Raw genomic sequence first — 22730 nt, 5'->3', positions numbered from 1 at the left:
TGAGTCATGATACCCTAATGCTTCATGTACAAATTGTGATCCAGGAATTCTGATTAACCTATTGTTAATAACTATTAGTGAGTCATCTTCATGAAGTGGTAGACAATCCTATGGCCATTAAAAACTTAGGCTTTGAGATGAAATCCTCCTCCTGAATAATAAGGTCTGGTAAATATTGTAGTTTAAGTGTTTTTCACCAACCTTATGTAGAAATAAAACACAAAGAAAACGAAAACTGGAATCTTGATAACTATGTATTTATAATAAATAATATTTGCCTGTATTTACAATAAATAATATTTAACTTTACAATTAAAATATATGAAATATACATATAAAATATACATTAAAATATACTGGGTTAAGAACAATAAAATACATTAAAATATACTAAATAAAAGCGATAAAACCAAAGCTTTCGAAGGCTCCTGCCTTCTTCTTCAGCGGTGAAGCTGAAGCGATAAAACCAAAGCTTTCGAAGGCTCCTGCCTTCTTCTTCAGCGGTGAAGCTGAAGAAGAAGGCAGGAGCCTTCGAAAGCTTTGGTTTTATCGCTTTTATTTAGTATATTTTAATGTATTTTATTGTTCTTAACCCAGTATATTTTAATGTATATTTTATATGTATATTTCATATATTTTAATTGTAAAGTTAAATATTATTTATTGTAAATACAGGCAAATATTATTTATTATAAATACATAGTTATCAAGATTCCAGTTTTCGTTTTCTTTGTGTTTTATTTCTACATAAGGTTGGTGAAAAACACTTAAACTACAATATGGATATACCCAACCTCAGAGGCCTGTTTGAAGAGGTCTGGTAAAACTGTATTATATTTTTAATCTGGTGGAATGAAACTGTTCCCCACTATGTAAGTTACAATGTATACCGAGTATTTAGCAACCTACTGATTCATTTGAAATATATCATCAAGCCTTTTGCCTTAACACTAAGCTTTCACATCGTGTAAATAATTTGCTACCTTATGCAAATACTGCACGTTTTTATTAATAAAAATAACCTCCAACAGCATGACAAGTTATATACACAACACTGTAAACAGGGCTAAGCATCATATAATAAAGTCAATATGGTTTATTATTATTATATAAGTTATAATTTTAAACATTACTGTTTGATGTCACAACATGCTGTTTATGTGGTTAATTTAAAAAATATCCTTTAAGAGATATGATCATCTTCAACCACACAAAAATAATTAAATATCAGAAAAATTACTGTTGAAAGAAAGTAACATATGTACATTGAATGAGATATTGCTGCATACAAGAGAACAGCTTGAAAGTCACATTAGATGTTAAAAACACAACTGCTAGATGAAAAGGCACTTCAGTTGTAGGCAGAATTCCTGCATATGGGGGATCACATTAGTATGTCAAAAAATATCTCATGCATTAGTAGTACTACAATAATTTTTTGAAGTGAGGAATTAGTCTGCTTCCATTATCTGACAACCTTTTGGAAAGTACACACTCAAATTAGCAAACACAAAATAAGACATTTGAAAAGCATTTCACTACCTTAATTAACTACTAAAAGAACATAACAATAAGAGTTCAGTAAATAAAAATGCATAAAGCTGTTATCAGTATGTCAACAATAGTTGAGTGCACCAGAAGAAAGTAGTTAGTATGGTAGTGACTATATGACATAAAAGCATTTACTCGTTCTTTCTAAGGGTCATATTTTCCTCAAATGAAATCTCCTTCAAAATCCATGGAAATTCCACACAGGATTAGATCAATTACTAAGAGATCATTTGATAAGTTATAAACAATGGCATTTATACTTTGGTTTCTGTGGCATTCCTGAATAACAATATTTATATTTTACAACAATTTCTAAGTGTCAAATTATAAATTAACTTCTATCAAACTTATTTTATACCTGAAATTTGTCCAAAAACTGCCAACTAAGAATGTACACAAAAACAATGAAATATATTCAGTGCCAATGCAAGGGTTTATCCCCATTTTCCTAATGTAACAAAAGTATTGAAAATGACCATTTTATGATTACAGAAAGCTGACATATCTCTCTAAAGCATTAAGGAATTATGACAGCTGGGCACCTCCCTTTCTACCTGCTGATCCACAGGGACAACAAGAAATAGTAATTCTAATGATAGATTTTAAAGAACACAATTTAAGTTTCATTAGCTTAATATAATAAAGTGGAGAATACTGAATATTCTTGTCAAGGATTGTAAGGAAGAAAATTTTTTTATCCAGTTTCATTTATAAATGGGGAGGGGGGCATGGTACACGAGAATTGATACTCTTCTAAGGGAAAACAGGCAACTCATCAGCAACACTGGCAGCAGTACACAGAATGAACCCTAAACCCTTACTCTGACAGAGATTGGGTTTAATTATTTCTGTTTGATATTATAGCATATCAGCAGAAGCATCAATTCTTAGCAAATTGCATCATACTGCTATTGCTCCCATTTTAAAAACTAATCCTCAAACCTCTTTACCGACACTTTTAGCTTAAATAGTTCAGTAATAGTAATATTACTATTACTCATATTAATAGTTTTAAAATTCAACAAAATGTTTGGGATTTTTTGCAACCTAATTTAAGCAAAGTATTTTAAATAGTAATCAATTCCATTCTAAGAAACTTTCCCAGGCAAAAATGAAAAACTTATTATATTAAACCTAAATAATTAATTTAATGGTTTAGACCAGTGTTTTCCAATATGTAGCACTTTTTCTTCTTTTTCTTTTTTTTTGCAATAAGCAACAATCTCATTAACAGTGATGGGAGATGCAGCTGCCCGGTATGCCTATAAAAGCCTGTTAAGTATGAGTATATACTGCACATATTTAAAAAATAGGTTAAAATATGTATGCATGTATAGTTTAACTTTTTTTTTGTAGTCCATGGCCTCTACTTCAAATAAAAAAGTGGCTCATATCTGAAAAAAAGGTTGGGAAATACTGGTTTAGACCATAAAATTAATCTCTAATTTCACAGCAAAGTTAAATGGTTCCCATACCTTTGACTCACTTATTAAGTGAATCTTTCAGCATGTGTATACAAATAACATGTATAAAAATAACTTTGTACATATTTTAACCTGCACTGCATTGTGTTTGGAGTATTTTGGAAAGCACTTATGAAAATAACATTTGATGAGACTAACTTGTCTTCCCTGCAGCTACCACATTTCAGTAGCTTCACACTGGTTTGTATAACACACAGTTATAACAAGCTACTTTCAGCATTAATTCCACAGATAATTTTGTTATTCTCTCTCATTCCAGATCTACATTCACTTTTCACCTCTCTGAGCTTCCTAAGTGACTAGTAACAGACTGTTGTAGCTGTCGCTATTATTTATTTATTTAGTACATTAGCATCTATGGCCATATTGTGCTGCATGTATTACATCTATATAAGTGTGTGTTCCCAGACCAATTTGGATGTTGTTCTGGCTGAAACAATCCAGAATAAGTTGGGGAAATCCAACACCCTTCAGATCAGCTATGGCCCCAACTGAAAAAGGCCTTTAAGAATTCTTCTAGCATCTCCAAATGTGTAAAAAGTGGCAAAGCCACTATACCGTTGTGGAGAATGTACACTGCTCTACCACTAATATCCAGATACCCTTCCACTGATAGCTGGCTAGGTCCCACCAAAGCACCATGCACCTGACAACTATAAATATGCTTGTAGGCATTCAAGGAGATGGTAGTACGATTGTGAATTCAAGATGCCATGACCAACATGATTAGCAAATTCTAGTGTGACATAATAGGGTGCCACATGAGCAGTCGGTTTGTATGTGACATTTGTATGGCACTGCAGGATTCCTAGGTCAGCAATTGTGATGTGATTTACACAAATGGAAGTAGACAGGTGCTGAAACCATTACAAAACAACCTGGAAAACCTCTAAAGCTGACAGAATTTACAACAGGAAAGCCCAGCAAAGAATTGTGTGCTCCTAGGATGCAGGTCAATGTTACTGTGATACACACACAGGCACTCAGTGAGATAACTGGGCACATGTCAATATTAGTACAGTGTGCAGGATGTGGTATGATATGGATTACCACACTCATGCAACAGTCCACAAGCCACTAATCATCCCAACAAATGCAAGATGACACCTGGCTTGTCCACCATTCTTGGACCCTAGATCAAAGACCTTTGATGTAGGGTCCATTCTAGACCCTAGATCTAGGGTCCTCTAGATCATTCCACAGAAAGCTGACATAAATCTCTCAAGCATTAAGGAATTATGACAGCTGGGCACCTCCCTTTCTACCTGCTAATCCACAGGGACAACAAGAAAACAGTAATTCTAATGATAGATTAAAGACTGCTTTGGAGCAATGAGTTATAGTATATGGTCTACCAGCCTGATGATTGTGTATAGGTGTGGCAGATGCTTGGAGAGAGCTAACTGTTGGGCTGTATCGTCCCAACAATGAGGTTTGGTGGAGGCTGTGCGATATCCAGATCACCAGTTTTTTTGGACAAAACCATAAACACTGAAGTCTGTTTAGATGCCCTGAACAATGTGTTACCTACATTGTGACAGCACATCAGGGAAGGCTCATACTTATCAACTGGGCAACACTCCATGTTACACCGCTCGCATTGTGATGGCAGCCTTGAGGATGAGTATATTGAAAAGTTGGACTGCCCAGAGCCCTGAACTCAATTTTATAGTGAACCTTTGGAATGAATTTGATTAACAATACATGTGAGGAGAGACCATCCAAGAAACAGAGCTGAACTGGTCACTGCTTTGAAAGCCAAAAATGTTGGAGCACATTTAAAAAAAACTGATGGAGTGTTCCACAGAGACTAGAGGCTATCACAAGGGCTATATATCATAACATGCTGAAACCTCAGCACGTTATTAGTTTTCTTGTAAATAAAGGTTATTTGTAGATATGCAGGTGTCCAGATATTAACGATAGAACAGTGTACAGGCACTCCCTGACTTAGGTAATACTCGACTTACGGAAATTTGACTTTACTTAAGTTTTTGCCAGCCGGTGAAAACTTAAAAAAATCGTGGAAATGCATTTTGCATCCCATAGGAATAAATGGAGGTATCGTGAAAATATCACAACGTGAACTCAATAATAACAGTTTTCTTTTGGTAATTTGTTCCAAGACCTCGGAAGTTGAAATTTTCACTATATAAATAAGCCGTTTATCTCTCTAAAAAAGTATTTTTATAATGAAAATTACACTACACTTTCATTGTTATCATATGTTCCATTATAAGAATAAATTTTGAACGCCTAAGTGATATTTTTATAAAACACGTTTCTGGAGGTCACACCATAAAACAATAAAGACAATTTGCGCTTTTTGGTTTATTGGGCTTTTCTGTTAGCACAATCTATTATAAATGGGTAGTAAACTCGATCTTATTGCATTTGCGATAATACCGATAACTGGAATTCTGTGGGTATTATGGTGAAATGAGTTCCCCCCTTCACAGAAATCTTCAATTATATAAAAAACATAAATAAATTTTCAGAATCTTCTCTTCATTCCTATTTACTTATTACAATGATGAAAGGAAAGGGACAAACGGAAAGTGCAAGTCCTGATAGTGCTAGGAAACGAAACAAAATTGATTTAGAAATGAAGATGATTAAGAAGTACGAAGCAGGACAAAGTTTGTCATTTACTGCATGGAATTAGGTCTCGCTGCTTCAACAGTGAATGCTATTTTAAGGGACGTGCCCGTATAAAAGAACAAGTTAAAGGATCAACAGTGATCACAAAACAGTGTTCAGGTGCTATATCAAAGATGGAAAAGCTATTAATAATATGGATGGAAAATCAGATTCACAGGCAAGCATCCTTGAATCTAATGGCCATTCATGCAAAAGCAAGAAGTGTTTATGAAAATATTAAGGTTAAGTACGGCGAACCCCAAGCTAGGTTCGTGGCAAACAACGGATGGTTTAGTAGGTTCAAGCATCGTGCTGGTTTCCAAAACATTAAAGTATGCGATGAAGTCACCAGAGCCAATTCTGCAGCTGCAGAGAAATTTTGTGATGTGTTCGAAAAAACCCCTTCTAAATCTCCATGGCCCTCAACTTCTGCAGCAGCTTGCTTATCAGCTGGAGAGTTAATTCTGGCAACGATGCTTGAAAGGTAAAACTTGCTGACTGTCTCCTCTCTCTTTTTGTTATTTTATAATTTTTGAAATTACAAAAGTTTATAAATTTTTGTACTTTTGTAATTTTTCCTGCGCATGAGATAAAAAAAATTGAATGAATAATTCTATTTACAAGTTCATTAAACATTTCTTTTTTGCTTCAATCAAATTCAGTGTGCATAGTTGAAAGTGCTGCATAAGCATTTAGGGAAATTCCGACTTACGTAAAATTTGACTTATGTAGAGTTTTGCGGAACGCAACCCTTATGTAAGTCGAGGAGTGGCTGTATATGCCAAATAGTATCACTTGTGGATAAATGACATGTATGTTGTTAGTTCAACAATTTTGTAATATTTTACTTTATTTTATTTAAAGCAAAACATACAACACTGCCCAGTAACAGTGCATGGGTTAATAATGACAATGTTCAATAAATTAAGAGATAATAAATTGGTTTAATTATTTACAGAAAATTTCCAAATTTCTGAAAGACTACCTGATGTGAGGCTTTGACGATGTGATGACTGTGGTTAAGAGCCAGAAATGAAAGTAGTGCTTATGCTCACTATACATATAAGAAAATCCCAGCAAAAAAAAAAAAAAAAAAACAATTTGACTATGATAAAGAACTGTCACAACAAAAAACTTAAAGGCATTTTTAAATTCTTTATGGTGCACTCAATTTTAAAATATGGATCCCTGTGGATCTTTATAAAAATGAAGTTGCACAAATATTATCACTAAATGAATAAAACATTAAGAATATAAATAACTATTATACAGACAGGCACTCTTAAGAAATTTAAAAAGTGTTAAATTGTATCAAAAAATCCAATAAAATCTGAGGAAATTTCTCTAAGTACACGAACAAAATTTGTGTATTCTATTAATGTCAAATTGCAATAATGTACAAAATCTGTTAGCATGGAGGCCTTTGCAAAAGTGATAAGCCCAAAAAATAAAATTCAACCATTATTTTTCATGTAATTGATGTTTTGTTATGGCATAATGCAAAATAATCATATTCTGTGCTGAATAAATTTTTTCCCTGAAACATGCTTACTAAATAATGTGGGCATATAGATATTAACCACCAAGAATTTTTTATAATTTTTTTTAAAATCACTCTGAACTGCTATCATGTCTTCTTTTCCTTTGGCTGTTTAGGTGTTTTATGGTATTGTTTGATATTTCTTTTTTAATGGAAGATGGGCATTTGTTTGCATAAGTATTCTTTTCATCTTTTTCAATTATTTTCAATTTTGTTTTGTACATATCTTCACTGGAACTTGAATCATGTCTCAATCTTCTACTTGGTGATTTGGTTTTACTACGCATTTTAGCATCTAAATCTTCTGACCTAGAATGTTTTTTATATCTATCATATGAGTTATGTGTTTTCATACTGTCACCAATTTTTTTTTTTTCCAATTTGTACTCCTGTTTATTTTTGACAGATATTTCTTCATCGGAATTACAGTTGATTCTGCTGGGTTTTGCTTTGCTTTTAAACTGTGTGTTATGCTCTCTCTCTAGAGAATTATGCTTACTAAATATATGACCAGTTCTATCACTCTTACAAAATGGCATATATTTTATTCTATCTGAATCACTTTCAGAACTAGTATCGTGCCTTTTTCTATTCTTTTCATGAGGATTAGAAGCACTCTCTGAATAGCTGACTGAATTCTTGAGTTTGTTTTTATCTGTTTGTAACCGTATTTCTTTATGTACGCTAATATCAGCTCTGTCTTTCTTGCTATATTTGCAGGGGCTATTATGCTCTGAATGAGAATCAGATGTTTCAGAATCAGATTCGCTGGATGACTTCTTTTTATGCTTTTTGTTTTTCCGTTTTTGCTTTTTCTTTTCTTTCTTGTGCCGTTTCTTATTAGATCTTGTTTCACTATGTATCCTACAAAGAAAAAACTAATAAATTATAAACATCATAATTTTTAAAAGCAACATTTCTATAACTTAAAACATTCATTACCAACTTTTTAAAACTTGTAGTTCTTCTCAAAGAGTTTTTAAAGATATGAAGCAATTTCTGTTTTAAAATAAACACATGAACAATGCAGTTTGGCTTCAAAGTATTGTTAGGCATGAAAAATTTATAAGGCTGTTACTATAAAAAAAAAAAATTGAGTTCATAAAATTAAGGTGCAACTGAGATACTTTTACCATTTTTCCTGAAATATAGACACTTTCCCATATCCAACTTACTTAAAAAAGCAAAACCACAACAACAGGGAGTCCTTACTATCCTTACTGGTATATTGCTTAACTTTGTAAAAACAAAGGAACATGATAACACAGTGCAACAATTGGCAAACAAGACTGATGCTAGAAAAAAATAATAATCACATGTATGAGTAAACTAACCAGGATTTATTCAAAGTAATGTCCTCCAGCATCCACACGCTGCATGGAACAATCATGAAGCAAATGGAACAACTGGTGGAAGGCTGTGACTGATTTATTGTTCAATGTTCTTGTCAGAGTTCTTTGAATGATGTTGATGTGAAAATAAGTCTTTCAGCCTTGGTGCCTTGAGCTTCAGGAACCAAAAGAAGTTGCACGGAGCTAATTCTGGTGAATATGGTGGGTGCGACAGTATGCAGCCTTTTTTTGCTAGCCAAAAATTCCCAAACAAAGAGCTTTGTGGCTTGGTGCAAAGTCATGCAAGAGGAATCAATTGTCATCTTTTCCACCATGAGGCTGCACACAATGCAACGTCTGTTCTCTGCAATAAACATTTCAAAATGTCCAGATAGTATGTAGCAGTAACACTTTGGGCACAAACTCTTTGTGCATAATTCCCTTGCTATCATAGAAAGCGATGAACATGGTTTTGACTTTGGAAAAGTTTGCCAATTTTCACCCCACACTTTGTTGCTTCATTGTGGGGCCATACTGAAAACACCAAACAATCATTATGGGTGACAATCCGTAATGATTGAATTCAGGAAGTTGGGCTTGCTTTCAGCGGCATCAATGAGTTCTCTGTAGTGTTCAACTCACACTTGCCTTTGACCATCTGTTAATGAATGTGGAGCAAACTGCACACACACCTTCATTTTCTTCAAATTCTGGTTATTATTTGTCAAATGGTTTCCTTATTAAAGCACAGATCTTCTAAAATCATTTGGATCATTGCACATTGATCATTGGTAATAATTTCCCTTGCCTTTTCTATCAACTCTGGCATTCAAACCATATCTGCTGAGCCCGGATGTTCGTTGTATTCTGGTGATTCTCTTCCATGGGCAAAATGTTTATGCCACTCAAACACATGTTCACGAGACAGACAATTCTCTCCCTACATTTGCCTCATCATTTGAAATGTTTCCGTGGAACTTTTGCCCAGTTGAACACAAAACTTGATGTTGGCTCTTTGTTCCATTGTTCATCCATAATGCAGACACAAGAAAGATGTGCAATTCAGCTCACACTACGTTCTGAAATAGTGAAAATTTCCACTGACCTTGACTGCAGTGTTTGAGGAAAAATCAGTCTTTCATTTCATGTTCACTTCTAGTAGATGGCAGCACCAATGCCCATCTCATAACAGTCTCATTTCCACACTGTGTATACTACATTAACTAACTAAAACAGTAATTTCTGCTTAATTAATTTCTATCTCCAATCATTCAGAGGAGAACAGAAATGTGATCATTCCTAAAATCAAGTGGTAACAAATTATCATTTAATAACATAGATTACATATATATCCTTCATATTCAGTCTAGTGCACAATATCTTATAACACATATATTGCTCTTAATAAAGCAGTGAGAGCAAAGTCACTCTTAATCTTTGTGTGTGTGTGGGGGGGGGGTTGGAAGTTGTTGTTATTTGGTTTTTTTTAGGAGCATTAGCAACTAAGGCCATATTGCTCCGGGGATATGCAGTGATCATTCCCTGAACTTTCCGCATCCTCCATATTTGGTGGTCACGGGCTCGAACCCCAGTCTAATCAAGAAGCGTGTGCCACGCACTGCTGCTCCTGCCCACCTGGCTACGGAGGTGCCGGGGGGGGGGGGTTTGGAAGGTTGCCACTATTATTTGTATAGTTGCTAAGGCCATATTGTGCTACTTGTATTATATCTGTAAAAGTGCGTTTACAGGCCAATCTGCATGTTGTGCTGGTTAAAAAATCTGAAATACTCACTGGGAGAAAACCCTACTGCTGTGCCTGTGCTTGCCTAATTATAGCACTGACTGAAGAGGTCTTTAAGAACTTACCCAGTCTCTGATGGAATTCAAATCCAGAACTCCCCAAACAAGTATCACAGCCACTATGCTGTCATGGAGAATGGGGAGATAAGATTCTGTACCAACTCAAACTTATGAGTGCCATTTACTCTTTGTGCATTATATTACAGACAGCAGAATGCATTATTACTAACTCCAACCTAGGTTATCACACAAAACTGTAAGGGCTTCTCTGAAAATGAAAAAATATTTCACTACTCTTTTTCGCATTCAACTTGGTAATGGGGGAAGTGTGTGAATGAATGTGTGTGTGGGTGGGCCTCTGAGCTTGGTAATAAGCTTCCTGCCTTTTGTAGAGATGTTTGCCCTTTTACAAATAATTTGTACATTGATGCTTCCTCACATTCATACATACATCTAACTATAGTAATAAAGATTTAAATTTAGTGAGTCAGAAAACCACACACTGGGTACAATGGATCAAATCATATATTGTCATAGGGTATAGGGGAACCATCCTCATTCATCTGTAGAGCCATCCATATAGGTTGGTTGAATGAATATAAATATTATAGAGAGAAAGAAAGAAAATGCAATTTAAAAAGTTATGTTTGTTTTAATATAGACTCTGAGTTGCATATAGAACATTATGTCTATACTCAATTTCTCACAATATCCTTCCAAACATATCCTCAATCCCTGCTATTGCATTACTGATCTTGGTTCACAGTTCTGTGTTTGAAACTTTTGATTCTGGTTCTAGTTGTGTTTTAAACATTTGTTCTTTTATAAAGAAATCCACAAAATGTCAGATGAATGTTGTGACCAATGGGCAGGTGAGTTCATCATATGCAATTTATGTATGCAGGAAATTTTTACCAGCTTCACACACTATCACAATCCAGTGTGGTAGAGCCCATTTGTTAAAAGGTAATGTGTAGCTGCAATTCCTGTAACTGTGGGAATACAAATCCCTCCAGAAAATTTCGATGAATGTCACACTCCATGAAATTTTCTGTGAAAAAAAGCACACTAACTACATGGCTGTGTCATGTAGCTGGACTACTTTTTACCACATATTAACTTTGAGGCTATTTCATTCCAGCTAGATTAACTCGTGATTTTTCAGGATTTTTCTAAATCCTGAATTCCTTACCATCTCTGCAACATAGTTGGCATCATCTGTGAACATAACATGTTGGATATATCTATTTTGTACAACTGTTTTTACTCAACTAGAGCTACCTAGAGGGGCACTTTAAAAAATCCTCCAATCTCTGACAGGATTTGAACACAGCTCTCCAATAAAAAGTGACAAAACTGATATACTTTCACTGAGGGGCTGACTTGGAATTTGACCTAATTTCTATAAACTATGTAAAGCACTTAGATTTTTTTTTTGTTTTTTCACATTAGAGGTGCCATTCAGAAAAAAAAAAACCAATCTCTTCCATTACATATGTAGATATTATTAAACATTCCAGTGGTCAAGGATTTTATGATCACCCTCTACTTAGTTAATTCAAACAAAAAATTAAAAACCTAAATGCCAATCTAATAAATGTAACAATTCTTTTAAGGTAATCTGGCCTAAAAACTTAACCATTAACCAGTTTTGGATTTACATGTTTCCATTTTTTGAAATTTATTATTTAGAAATTGGTGCAATGTAAATGTCACCAAACAGATGTGCATCATTTTGAACACTACTAAAGTTTCAAACATCAGATATAATGATGTATTCTCATTTCAAAGCTTATCATTTTTTCAGTATAACACATTTTTATTAATATATTTTAACTGCTTCATAACAGAAATTACAGGTAATTTAGTTCACATTCGGTTAAATTGTATCTAATTAGTCCAGTTAAACTGCAGTTCAGTAGCTTCACTATCTTTTGTCTTGATTAGTCCAGTACAATTCTGAAACCTTTTGTATAAAAAGCATCCGGTTGAGACCAAAGAAAAAGAATTACACCCTTTATTGCAAGGAATAATAATAATATATAAGCATTTACTCTTATTTGTCAATTCACGTGAGATACAGGTTCAACCTTCTTTAACTCCTGTAACAATTTTGGTTTGGTTTAAACACAGCAGTGTTAATATTTTTAACAATATTTAGTAAAGAGTTCCACCCCTGTTTGAAGATAATAAAGCACTCAAACCTACATTATTATAATTATGTTTATTTCTGAATTGGAAATATGTACATAATGGAGTAAAATGTTTTGTGGTAGTTTCTTACTTCTTCAGTGACAACTGTCTTTGCATTGCAATATCACCATCACAAAATGTCACAAGAACTTGTTTTACCAAAAATTATACCAACATAGGTTTGAGTGCTTTATTATCTTCAAACAACACAGTTTACCTATTCACTACACCACTCAAGGAATACCTAAGTTTCACCATTTTTCAACAAAAAGAAAATAATTAAACTGATATTCATTCTTAGTATAAATGGTATGTGGTGGTAACAGTGTTCATGTCATCTTTCTGCATAACAGATTTAGAACTTGGATTATTTAGAATAAAATCATATATATAAAATGAATTCATTTATTTAAAATAAAACCTATATAATTGCTAACTAGATGAGTTAGTGCATGCTTACAACAAAAAAAATATTCTCTTTTTAAAAAAATAATTAAATAAAATAAATAAAAAATATTCTACTGAAGCAATGGTCACATGAATTTTAATATTTATTCATTATAATTTTGAATTTTTGCTAGCAATCTTTAATTGTGTTAAAATTCAAGAAGCAGGTGTAAAAAATTAGATCTCTTACTGTTGGTGTACGGTGCAGTGTACTGTACACCAATGCACTTCAAGCACAACTTTTCAGTATGACCAACTTTATTTACAAAGTCATTTTAAAGATAATTTAAATACTTTTCTTTAAAATTAAAATATTAAAATAATGAAAACTGAGTGGTTTCTTTCCTCTTTTCCAAACTGCATTATCCTTTTTTTATTATAAAACACATGTTGAGCACAAAGTACACCAAAGTCTACTCATGTAACACGTCTTAAGCCAACAAAGACAGCTATCATTATCAGCACCTTGCTGCATTGTTATAATTAAAAAAGTACATTTTTCATAATTATATCCCTTTAACTTTGTTAAAATAATGGATGGCACTGTGGAGTGTACAATTGTAAACTATTTTTAAATGGTGAACTTTGTAGAAAAATACACCCAGTGTTGTGACTTTGCCTGCTAATCAGTTAAATTTACTCACCTGCTTTGTGACTTAAGATATTTTTCTTCTGCATTCCTCTTTACATAATCTGAGGTACTGTTGCTCTCATCACACATCTTTTCTTTTGTAGTCTTAATTTCAGATAACCCAACAAAAGTCACTCCTTCTGTGTTAGAACATCCTGCCTTAGTCATCATAGTTATACGTCCACTATATAAATTAAAAGAAATTAAAAGTCCACAATATATTAAAAGAAATTAAAAGTGGCAAAGGTATACAAATAACATTTCTTATTACAAATACTTTATACCTTTCAAAAAATGTGTGAATGCTAGGACTTTAACTAGATAGAATGAGTCACCTTTACAAAATGGCTAAATCATAAATATGGCAAATATGGCACAATCATGATTAAATATATTTATACGGGCTGGTTTCTAATGCCATACACCAGTGATTCCCAAACTACCAAGATTTATGGACTCCTTCAAAAATCAAAACAAGTTTGCTCTGATCCTCTTCAAAATTTCAGGACTTATTTTGAATATTTTTCTGTACCTTTATGCTAAATTTCATGGCAATAAGTTAATTCATCATCACATGCACATCATGTGGTGAGGTTTTGGTAAACACTTCTTGAATACAATATACAAGTTTTAACCACTGAGGTATATTATCTGATAATCAAATGTGTCTATAACGTAATACAATGGATACATTATCTAACTTATACAACAGCAGATGCTTCCTAATAAGACACTTGGATTTTCTGGTGCAGTGATAAAGAAAATACTGGAAAAGAGAGACACTTTGAGCAATGAAAATTAGTACAGGTGTTCCACTCTGCATAAATATTTACCTGATACACCATAAAAGAACAGAAAACATGCCAAAAGTTCCCTTCAAAAATCCAAAATGGTGACTGTGCCTTGCAGAAAAAAAGAATAAGATCTTAGCCCTAAAGTAGAATGACAGGGGCAAATGATCCATTTGATAACAGTACAAGAGGAAAAATGTCAGACAGTTATTTATTTACCCATGTGCAAAATATGTTCCTAGTCATCATCATCAGCCATTTTCAATCCACTGCAGGATGAAGGCCTCTCCAGCAACTTTCCAGTTCCTTCTGTTTTGAGCACTGGCCATCCATTTCCTACCCACAAACTCGTGAATTTCATCTATCCATCTCTGCCTTTGTCTTCCAGGTTTTCTTCTAGCTCCTCTTGGGTACCATTCTGTTATTGTCTTAGTCCATCTGTCATCATGTCTTCGAGCTATGTGTCCTGCCCAAGACCATTTTAGTTCTTTAGTTTTGATAAGAATGTCCTTTACTTGAGTTTGCTGCCTAATCCATGTGTTTCTCTTCTTATCTAACAGTCTGATTCCCAATATAATTCGTTCCATTCTTCGCTGTGTAGTTCTCAGCTTCTCTTCCATTCTTTTGGTGAGTGCCCAAGTTTCACTTCCATAAGTCATGGTGGGGAGTATACATTGGTTCATTATTTTACATTTCAGACAAACTGGGATATTGCTCTTCAGTATGTGACTATATTTCCTGAATGCTATCCATCCAAAATTTATTCTTCTCTTGACTTCCAGCCATTTATCATTATTACAGCTAATAACTTGTCCTAGATAAGTATATGACTCCACCCTTTCAATTACTGTTCCTTCAATCATTATTTCTCTTTCTGTGGCACATACTTGTTCATCATTACTTTTGTTTTAGCCATATTCATCTTTAGTCCAAAATCCTTCCTAACTGTGCATAACTGATTAATATTTTCTTCTAATTCTTTGGGATCGTGGCTTATGGACCACAATGTCATCTGCAAATTATAAATGGTTTAGGTACTCTCCGTTCACATTGACTCCTTTCTGCGACCAGTCTAATCTTCTGAAAGCTTCCTCAAGGGCAGCAGTAAACAGCTTCGGAGATATTGTCTCCTTGTCGAACTCCTTTCTCGATTTTGAATTTCCTACTGTCTTTGTCTAGTCTAATAAAGGAGGTAGCACTCTCACATGTTTTCTTCAAAATCATAATATGTGGGGTATCTATGCCTTGTCTTTCCAGTGCCCGAAACATTGCCTTATGCTGAATGGAGTCAAATGCCTTTTCATAATCCACAAATGCCAGGCATAATGGTGTTTTATATTCATTTGTTTTCTCCATTAGCTGTGATATTACGTGAAGGTGATCCATAGTTGAGAATCCTGTCCTAAAGCCAACTTGCTCTTTCGGTTGATTTTCATCAAGTATTCTTTCTAATCTGTTAGTAATGACCCTTGTGAACAACTTGTAGATGTGGGATAACAAGCTAATTGGTCTATAATTTCCAATTTCTGATTTATCTCCTTTCTTATGCAGCAAAACTATGATTCCATTATTCCACTGCTTAGGCGTCACGCCTTTTCTAATGCACTTTGTGAAGATCCTTGCCAGTTTTTGTGTTATGTCTCTTCCTCCCAATTTTAACAACTCTACAGTAACTTCATCTTCCCCCGAGGCTTTCTGATTCTTCATTTTCTTCAATGCATGTTCTACCTCATCAGGAAGAATATTGGGTATGTCGTATGTGTTGTTACTTTGCAATCCATCTTCCCCACTGCTGGCATCATTCCCTCGCTCCTTGTATAATTCTCTATAGTAGTCTTCTGCTATTTGAATTATGCCTTCTCTGCTGTTTATAAGTGCACCATCGCTATTCTTCAGTTTCAGTATCATTTGTCTTTCTGTATTACTGCTCATGGCTGCTGATTTAAATCCTTTGTTTTCCCTTAATGCTTGTTCTACTTTTCTTGTGCTAAATCTTCTTATGTCCTCTCTGAGTCTCTTTCTAATGGCTTTGCATAACTCAGTATACTCAATTTTCTCCCTGTCAGTGTTTTTCTTGCTCTTCATTTGTCGTCTTCGATTCATCATGACAAGTGTTTCTTGACTAATTTTTTCTTCTTTGGATTTCTTTTTCCCTATAGGTTTCTTGGGCTTTATCACTTACAGAAAGTTGTAATATTCCTCGTCGACATCTTGGTCCTGAGCAGTCTGCAGAAGTTCAAACTTGTTCTTAAGTTGCAGTACATACTGCTTTTTCTCCTCCTCTGTTATCTCAAAGACCTTTGTATTATTTACTAGAGTCAGTTTTTTCCTTTCCTTTCCTACATCTATATCAAGTGTACATCTTACCATTCTGTGATCACTTCCAACATTTACCTTATTCAGGACAGTAACATCATTCACAATATATCTTCTGTTGGTGAGGATGAAGTCGATTTCATTAGTTGTTAATGCATTTGGACTCTTCCATGTCCACTTTCTGTTCACCATTTTCTTGAAAAAAGTGTTCAGTACTGACAGTCCTTGAGATACTGCAAATTCCACAAGTCTTTCACCTCTTTCATTTATTTCACCTATTCCAAAATTTCCTATAGTTCCCCTTTCTGCGCTGTTTTGTCTTTTTCCAACCTTAGCATTTAAGTCCCCCATAATAAAATCGTAGTGGGTTTTCTGCTCATCTAGAAGACTCTCAATTTCGGTGTACATTTCTTCAACCTCTTCAGTATCATGGCTCGATGTTGGTGCATAAATCATTATAACCTTTAGCTTGTACCTCTTAGAAATCTTGAGTATTAGCCTTGACACCCTTGGTGATGTACTTTTGAATTCCAAAATGTTGTTTTTAAAATCTTTATGGACCAGAAACCCAACTCCACCTTCACTCCTTTCACTGTTTCCATTGGTGTACAGTATGTTCCTAGTAGAGAAATCTAATATGCAGATTGAGTCACTGACTCAATCTGCATATCAGACTGAAATCAATTTTTGAATTTGCAGGCAAGAGTCTGTTAATTCAGAAATTGATAAAAGTTGCTCTTTTACCTGATCAATGTGATATTCTGGATGCAAGTAACTTTTACTGAATTTATGTACAATATAGTTTACTTGCTTTTTTGAAAAGCATGGTTCTTTACAAAAGTCAACCCAAATTGTCCAAGCCTGCCATGACAAAATGGTGGGCACAGAGGTTCTGCAAATTGCAGTTTTGTATCTGACAACACCACAAAATGTGATCTACAGTTAACTCGGTGCCATAATACAGTTAAAATGACAATGAATACAGTTGTAGTAGTAGTGGCATGTGATGCAAGAAAGCATGTGTATGAGCTTATGCAGCATCAGCCCAAAAAAAAAAAAAAAAAAACACACCATTCCCTCCAAATGCCTGTCCAGTTCCTCTTTAAATTTATTCAACCTATCAACTTCCACAACAACAGATGGAAGTTTGTTCCAGCAATTAACCGCCTGCCAGTTAAAGGCAAATTTCCGCACATCTATTCTACATCTGTCTTTTCTTAATTTGAATTTATGCCCCCTTAGGTTCGTAATCTGAACAAGTGGAAGAATCCCATCAGAATTCAGCGTGCTCAACACATTGCCTTATACACCTCAATCAGATCACCGCACAGGTGCCTAGTCTCCAGCCACTGCAATTTGCAGAACTTAAGCCTCTCTTGGTAAGAGGATCCTTTCATTCCCCTCACCAATCTTGTTGCCCTTCTCTGTACACGCTCAAGTAAATCTACATCCTTCCTAAAATGCGGCCTCCAGACCTGTACGCAGTACTCGAGGCGTGGCCTGACCATTGCCTTATACAGAGGGATAATCAGCTCCTTTTCCCTGCTAGCAAAATTCCTATATATCACTGACAAAACCCCATGACCTGCCCTGGCAGCCTGTCTGCACTGCTCAGAAAACTTCATATCTGACTGCACAATTACTCCCAGGTCTTTTTCATTTTCTACCACCTTAATACCACCTTTCTACCACCTGCATATGGGTTACTTCTACCCATATGAAGTACCCTGCATTTATCAAGGTTAAACTTCAGTTGCCACTTCTTAGCCCATCTGCCCAAATTATCTAGATCCTGTTGCAGTAGCACACTGCCATTACTGTCATTAACAACCCTGCCAACCTTTGTATCATCTGCAAACTTCGACATTAAGCCTGATATACCTTCATCAATATCATTGATAAATATACAAAACAACAGTGGACCCAACACCGAACCCTGTGGGACTCCACTAATAACATTAGTCCACGAAGAGCAGCACCCATTTTTTACCACCCTCTGTCTTCTCCCACTTAACCATCCTTTTATCCATTGTAGCAACTTACCCTTAATACCGTTCTGCTCCAATTTGTACAATAGTCTTTCATGCGTAACAGTATCAAAAGCTTTTCTGAAATCCAAATATATGATATCAAAATTATTTTTTGCATCCAGTTCCTTTGTGACCACATCATAACAACCAATCAAATTTGTCGTCAGACAAGACTTTCCCTTAACAAACCCATGCTGTGTCTGAATTATTGCTGCAGTCTTGTCTAGATGATCCTGCAATGCATCTTTAACCAGTGACTCCATTATTTTACCCGGAATAGAAGTTAAACTAACTGGTCCGTAATTACTCGTGTCACCCTTCGATCCCCCTTTGTGAATTGGGGATACATTTGCACATCTCCAGTCTGTGGGAACCTCCCCTGAGTCCATAATTATGAGGATGCTCTCATAATTTTGGCTAAGGGTTTGCTTAGTTCCTTTGCCACCTCCTTTAATATAACTGGATAGATCCCATCCACCCTAGGTGCTTTTCTTATGTTTAACTTCAACAATTTCTCCTCCACTTTGCTCTCAGTTAATTACAAAATCATTAAGTATCCTGCTACAATTTGATAACCTTCTGCCATTTTTAAACCTTAATAATTCCTCATGTGTGAATGTAGATGCAAAATACTCATTCAGTTTGTTTGCTATCTGAGCAGGATCATCAACAGTCGAACCATCGATGTCAAGTGGACCAATCAGATTCATCCCCTTCTTAATAATCTACTCTTGCTCTGTATAGCTATCCCAAAATATAAAAATAAATTAAAATGTAAATGCAACATGAGGGTTGGTCAATAAGTATTACCCTGATATAGAAATATGAGTTTAGGATTTGAAATTTGCCTGGAAATTTCATCCATCTCTATGTAGCTACCTTCTAGAGCTATACATTTTTCCATGTGTGTGTGTATAAGCTCTTTCAAGGCCTCTTGAATTGAACTTCTCATTTTGAACAGAAAACCAGGCTTCCACTTCATTAATTACTTCATCAATCTGAAATCTGTGGCCTTATAATGTTTTCTTTATTTTAGGGAAGAGGAAAGAGTCTGAAGGTGAGAGGTTGGGAGAATAAGGTGAGTGCTGTTCTGAAGTACAAAAGAAATTAAAATTTAAATGTAATGAGGGGCAGTTAATAAGTATTTACCATCACCTGACTGCAAAGTCCATTGTGGGAGTAGCCTTTTGAGCAGGAGCACTGTTAGCTAGGAGGTGGACACCTTTGGATAGCTTCCTGCATCTCTTCAACTTGATAGCCTCTTAATTTTTCCAGGATTGTTCTGTAATCCTTGCTAGTTATGCTGTTGCCTTTTGGGAGGTGCACTGCTAGGATACCTTTAGAGTTCCAGAAGACTGACAACATGACCATGTTGGCAGACAATTGAACCTTGGGTTTTTGAAAGTTGGTGACAAAGAATATTTCCACTGTTTGCTCATCTTTTATGTTTCTGGGTCATAATGATATACACAACTTTCATCCATTGCCACAAAAACACCAACATTCTCTCTGCAAAGCTCCAACAATTGTGCAGAATACTCTTTCCTGTAGAGCTTTCAGATGTCAACAATCACAGAACCCATTTGGCTGCCACCTTAGACATGTGCATTATAGGGCAAACAAACCTGGTTAAGGTAAACTTCATTTTCAAATATTTGAATGGTAATGTTGCACAGGTTATGTTTCTTTAAATACTTGAGATAAAATCACTTCAACTGTGTAAAGTCTGGAATCTGTTTACTATTAATAGTCTGCAAAGATGTTTTGCAAAAAACATCTGCATATGTTTTGCAGATGTTTTCTCCTTTGCTTTTTCAGTGAATATAAAATTAAAAATAAGATGATTTATCTTTATTATATTTTTACTTTTAATTTTAATCTAAACAATGTTGCCAAAAACCATAATTTTAATATTTTTCTTTAGATTAAATAAGTAAAAATAAAAATTAACAATTTAAGTGAAAATATAATAAAGATAATTAATAGGTAAACCACCTTATTTTTAATTTTGCAGTTGCTGAAGAAGCAGAGTAGAAAACATCTGCAAAATGCACAATTTGTAAACTATTAGTATCAAAAAGATTCAAAACTTTACACAGGTGAAATGCTTTTGTAGTTCAAGTACAGGAACTCCCCGACTTACATAATACTTGACTTACGCAAATTCAACTTCACATAAGTTTTTGCTGGCCGGTGCAAACTGAAAAAAATATGGAAACGTATTTTGCATCTGTAGGGATAAATGAAGGTATTGTGAAAATATCGTAATGTGAACCCAATAACGGTGTTCGCAGGCCGGCCGCTAGATAGTACACCGGACCAAACCTATTGGTAACTCTCTAGGAGGCTTCCGGATCAGCTAGTGTATAATCTTGCTACCTCTACTCTGCCAGATAGTGACTGGAGGGAGTCCGAGTAGTGTGTATGCGGAGAGCATTGTCGAGGCCACGTTATGTCAAGGATCTGGGTATATTCTTACCACATGTACGCCATATTAAAAAATTTCATTACTTCCTACAGCATGTCCCACCCACATTTTCTTACTATTGAATACACCATGAATTGTCAAAATAATAGAGCAAGCTTATCTGCGAAAAGATCTAAACCTCCCAAGGACTTCCTAATTCATTTCACAAAATTACGTGGTCTCAATTCCAATCTCGCCGATGTCCATTTCCACTTGCAGTCTTCCAAACCCCGTGTACTTTTTCTGACTGAATCTCAGTTATCAGTTGATTCAACTACTGCTCATCTCAGATGTCCAAATTATTTGCTGTATGATTCCTTTCGCCTCAAAGGTGGTACTTATGCATATGTCCGTTCTGATATTCCCTGTCAGAGACTTGGCAATTTGGAATCTCCTCTCTTTGATCTTCTCTGGCTTAAAATCTCTCTACCTCATTGTGTCAAATTCATCTGTTGTCTCTACCGTTCTCCCAACTCCACTAATCATTTGGAGCTCTTTGACTTCCTCTCTTTGCAACTTGACTTTTTCCAGTCCAACTTTACTAACAGTGAGGTAATTTTCCTTGGTGATTTTAACGTTCACAACTCCAGCTGGCTTCCGTTTTCTAGTTACACCGACCCAGCAGGTCGAGATGCTAAGGCTTTTGCAATTACTAATGACCTTGCACAGATTGTTCATTTACCTACAAGAATACCGGACAATCCTAATCATACAGCAAATACGCTTGATCTTTTTCTCACAAACAACCCTTCTAAGTACAAGGTCGAAGTGAGAGGTCCTTTAGGCACTTCAGATCACAACTTGGTGATTGTCTCTTCTCCAATGGAACCTTTATCTCATGGCTATTCCCAACCTCGTATTGTTTGGCATTACAAGAATGCAAAATGGGATGACCTGCGAGACTTCTTTTCTTCTTTTCCTTGGTCTGATTACTGTTTCAAAACTTCTGATGTCAACGTTTGCTCAGATCGTGTCAGTGAAATTATTCTTGCAGGAATGGAATCCTTTATCCCACACCCCACTTTAAAATCTCGTTCTTTATCTAAACCTTGGTTCTCCAACAAATGTGCTAAGGCTGTCCAAGAGAAGAATGTTGCATATCGTAATTGGCTTGTTTCTAATTCTTCAGTTTCATTTTCTGCCTACACCAAAGCTCACAACAATTGTAAAGCAGTTATTAATCAGTCCAAACTAGAGTTTGAACAGGCTAAGAGTAGAAAACTTGCTTCTTGCCCTAATGGTAGCCGAGCATTCTGGTCTCTTGCCAAAGCTATTGGCCGCAACTTTTGCCCATCTCTGCTCCCACCTCTGTCCAAACCAGATGGTTCTGTTGTCACTTCAGCCAAGGATAAAGATGACCTGCTAGCATCCCATTTTTCTTCGAGCTCATGTATTAATGATCTTGGTAAAACACCTCCCACCATTCCTAACACATTCCATTCAATGCCTTCTGTGGTCTTCCGTCAAAAGGATATCAGAAAGATTTTGATGAATCTTGATGCTAAGAAA

At 35.2% G+C, this 22730-nt stretch overlaps 1 protein-coding gene across 1 annotated transcript in view; it reads right to left on the bottom strand.

Annotated features, from left to right (window-relative positions):
* Positions 1–7217: 7217 nt before the first annotated feature.
* Positions 7218–22730, bottom strand: part of LOC150079368 (uncharacterized) — a 62013-nt gene continuing 46500 nt past the window's right edge. Inside the window, exons 6-7 of the mRNA XM_090382650.1 lie at positions 13631–13801; positions 7218–8079 (exon numbers count right to left, since the gene is read on the bottom strand). Of these exons, the coding sequence (XP_090238776.1) occupies positions 7287–8079; positions 13631–13801 (964 nt within the window). The 3' untranslated portion in view covers positions 7218–7286. The remainder of the gene's footprint in view (positions 8080–13630; positions 13802–22730) is intronic.

Source organism: Mastigoproctus giganteus, chromosome 10, assembly GCF_048544385.1.
Source record: "Mastigoproctus giganteus isolate SK-2022 chromosome 10, ASM4854438v1, whole genome shotgun sequence".
Lineage (NCBI taxonomy): Eukaryota > Metazoa > Arthropoda > Arachnida > Uropygi > Thelyphonidae > Mastigoproctus > Mastigoproctus giganteus.
Note: the sequence above shows the minus strand (reverse complement) of the source record. Positions and strands in the feature narration are given on the sequence as shown.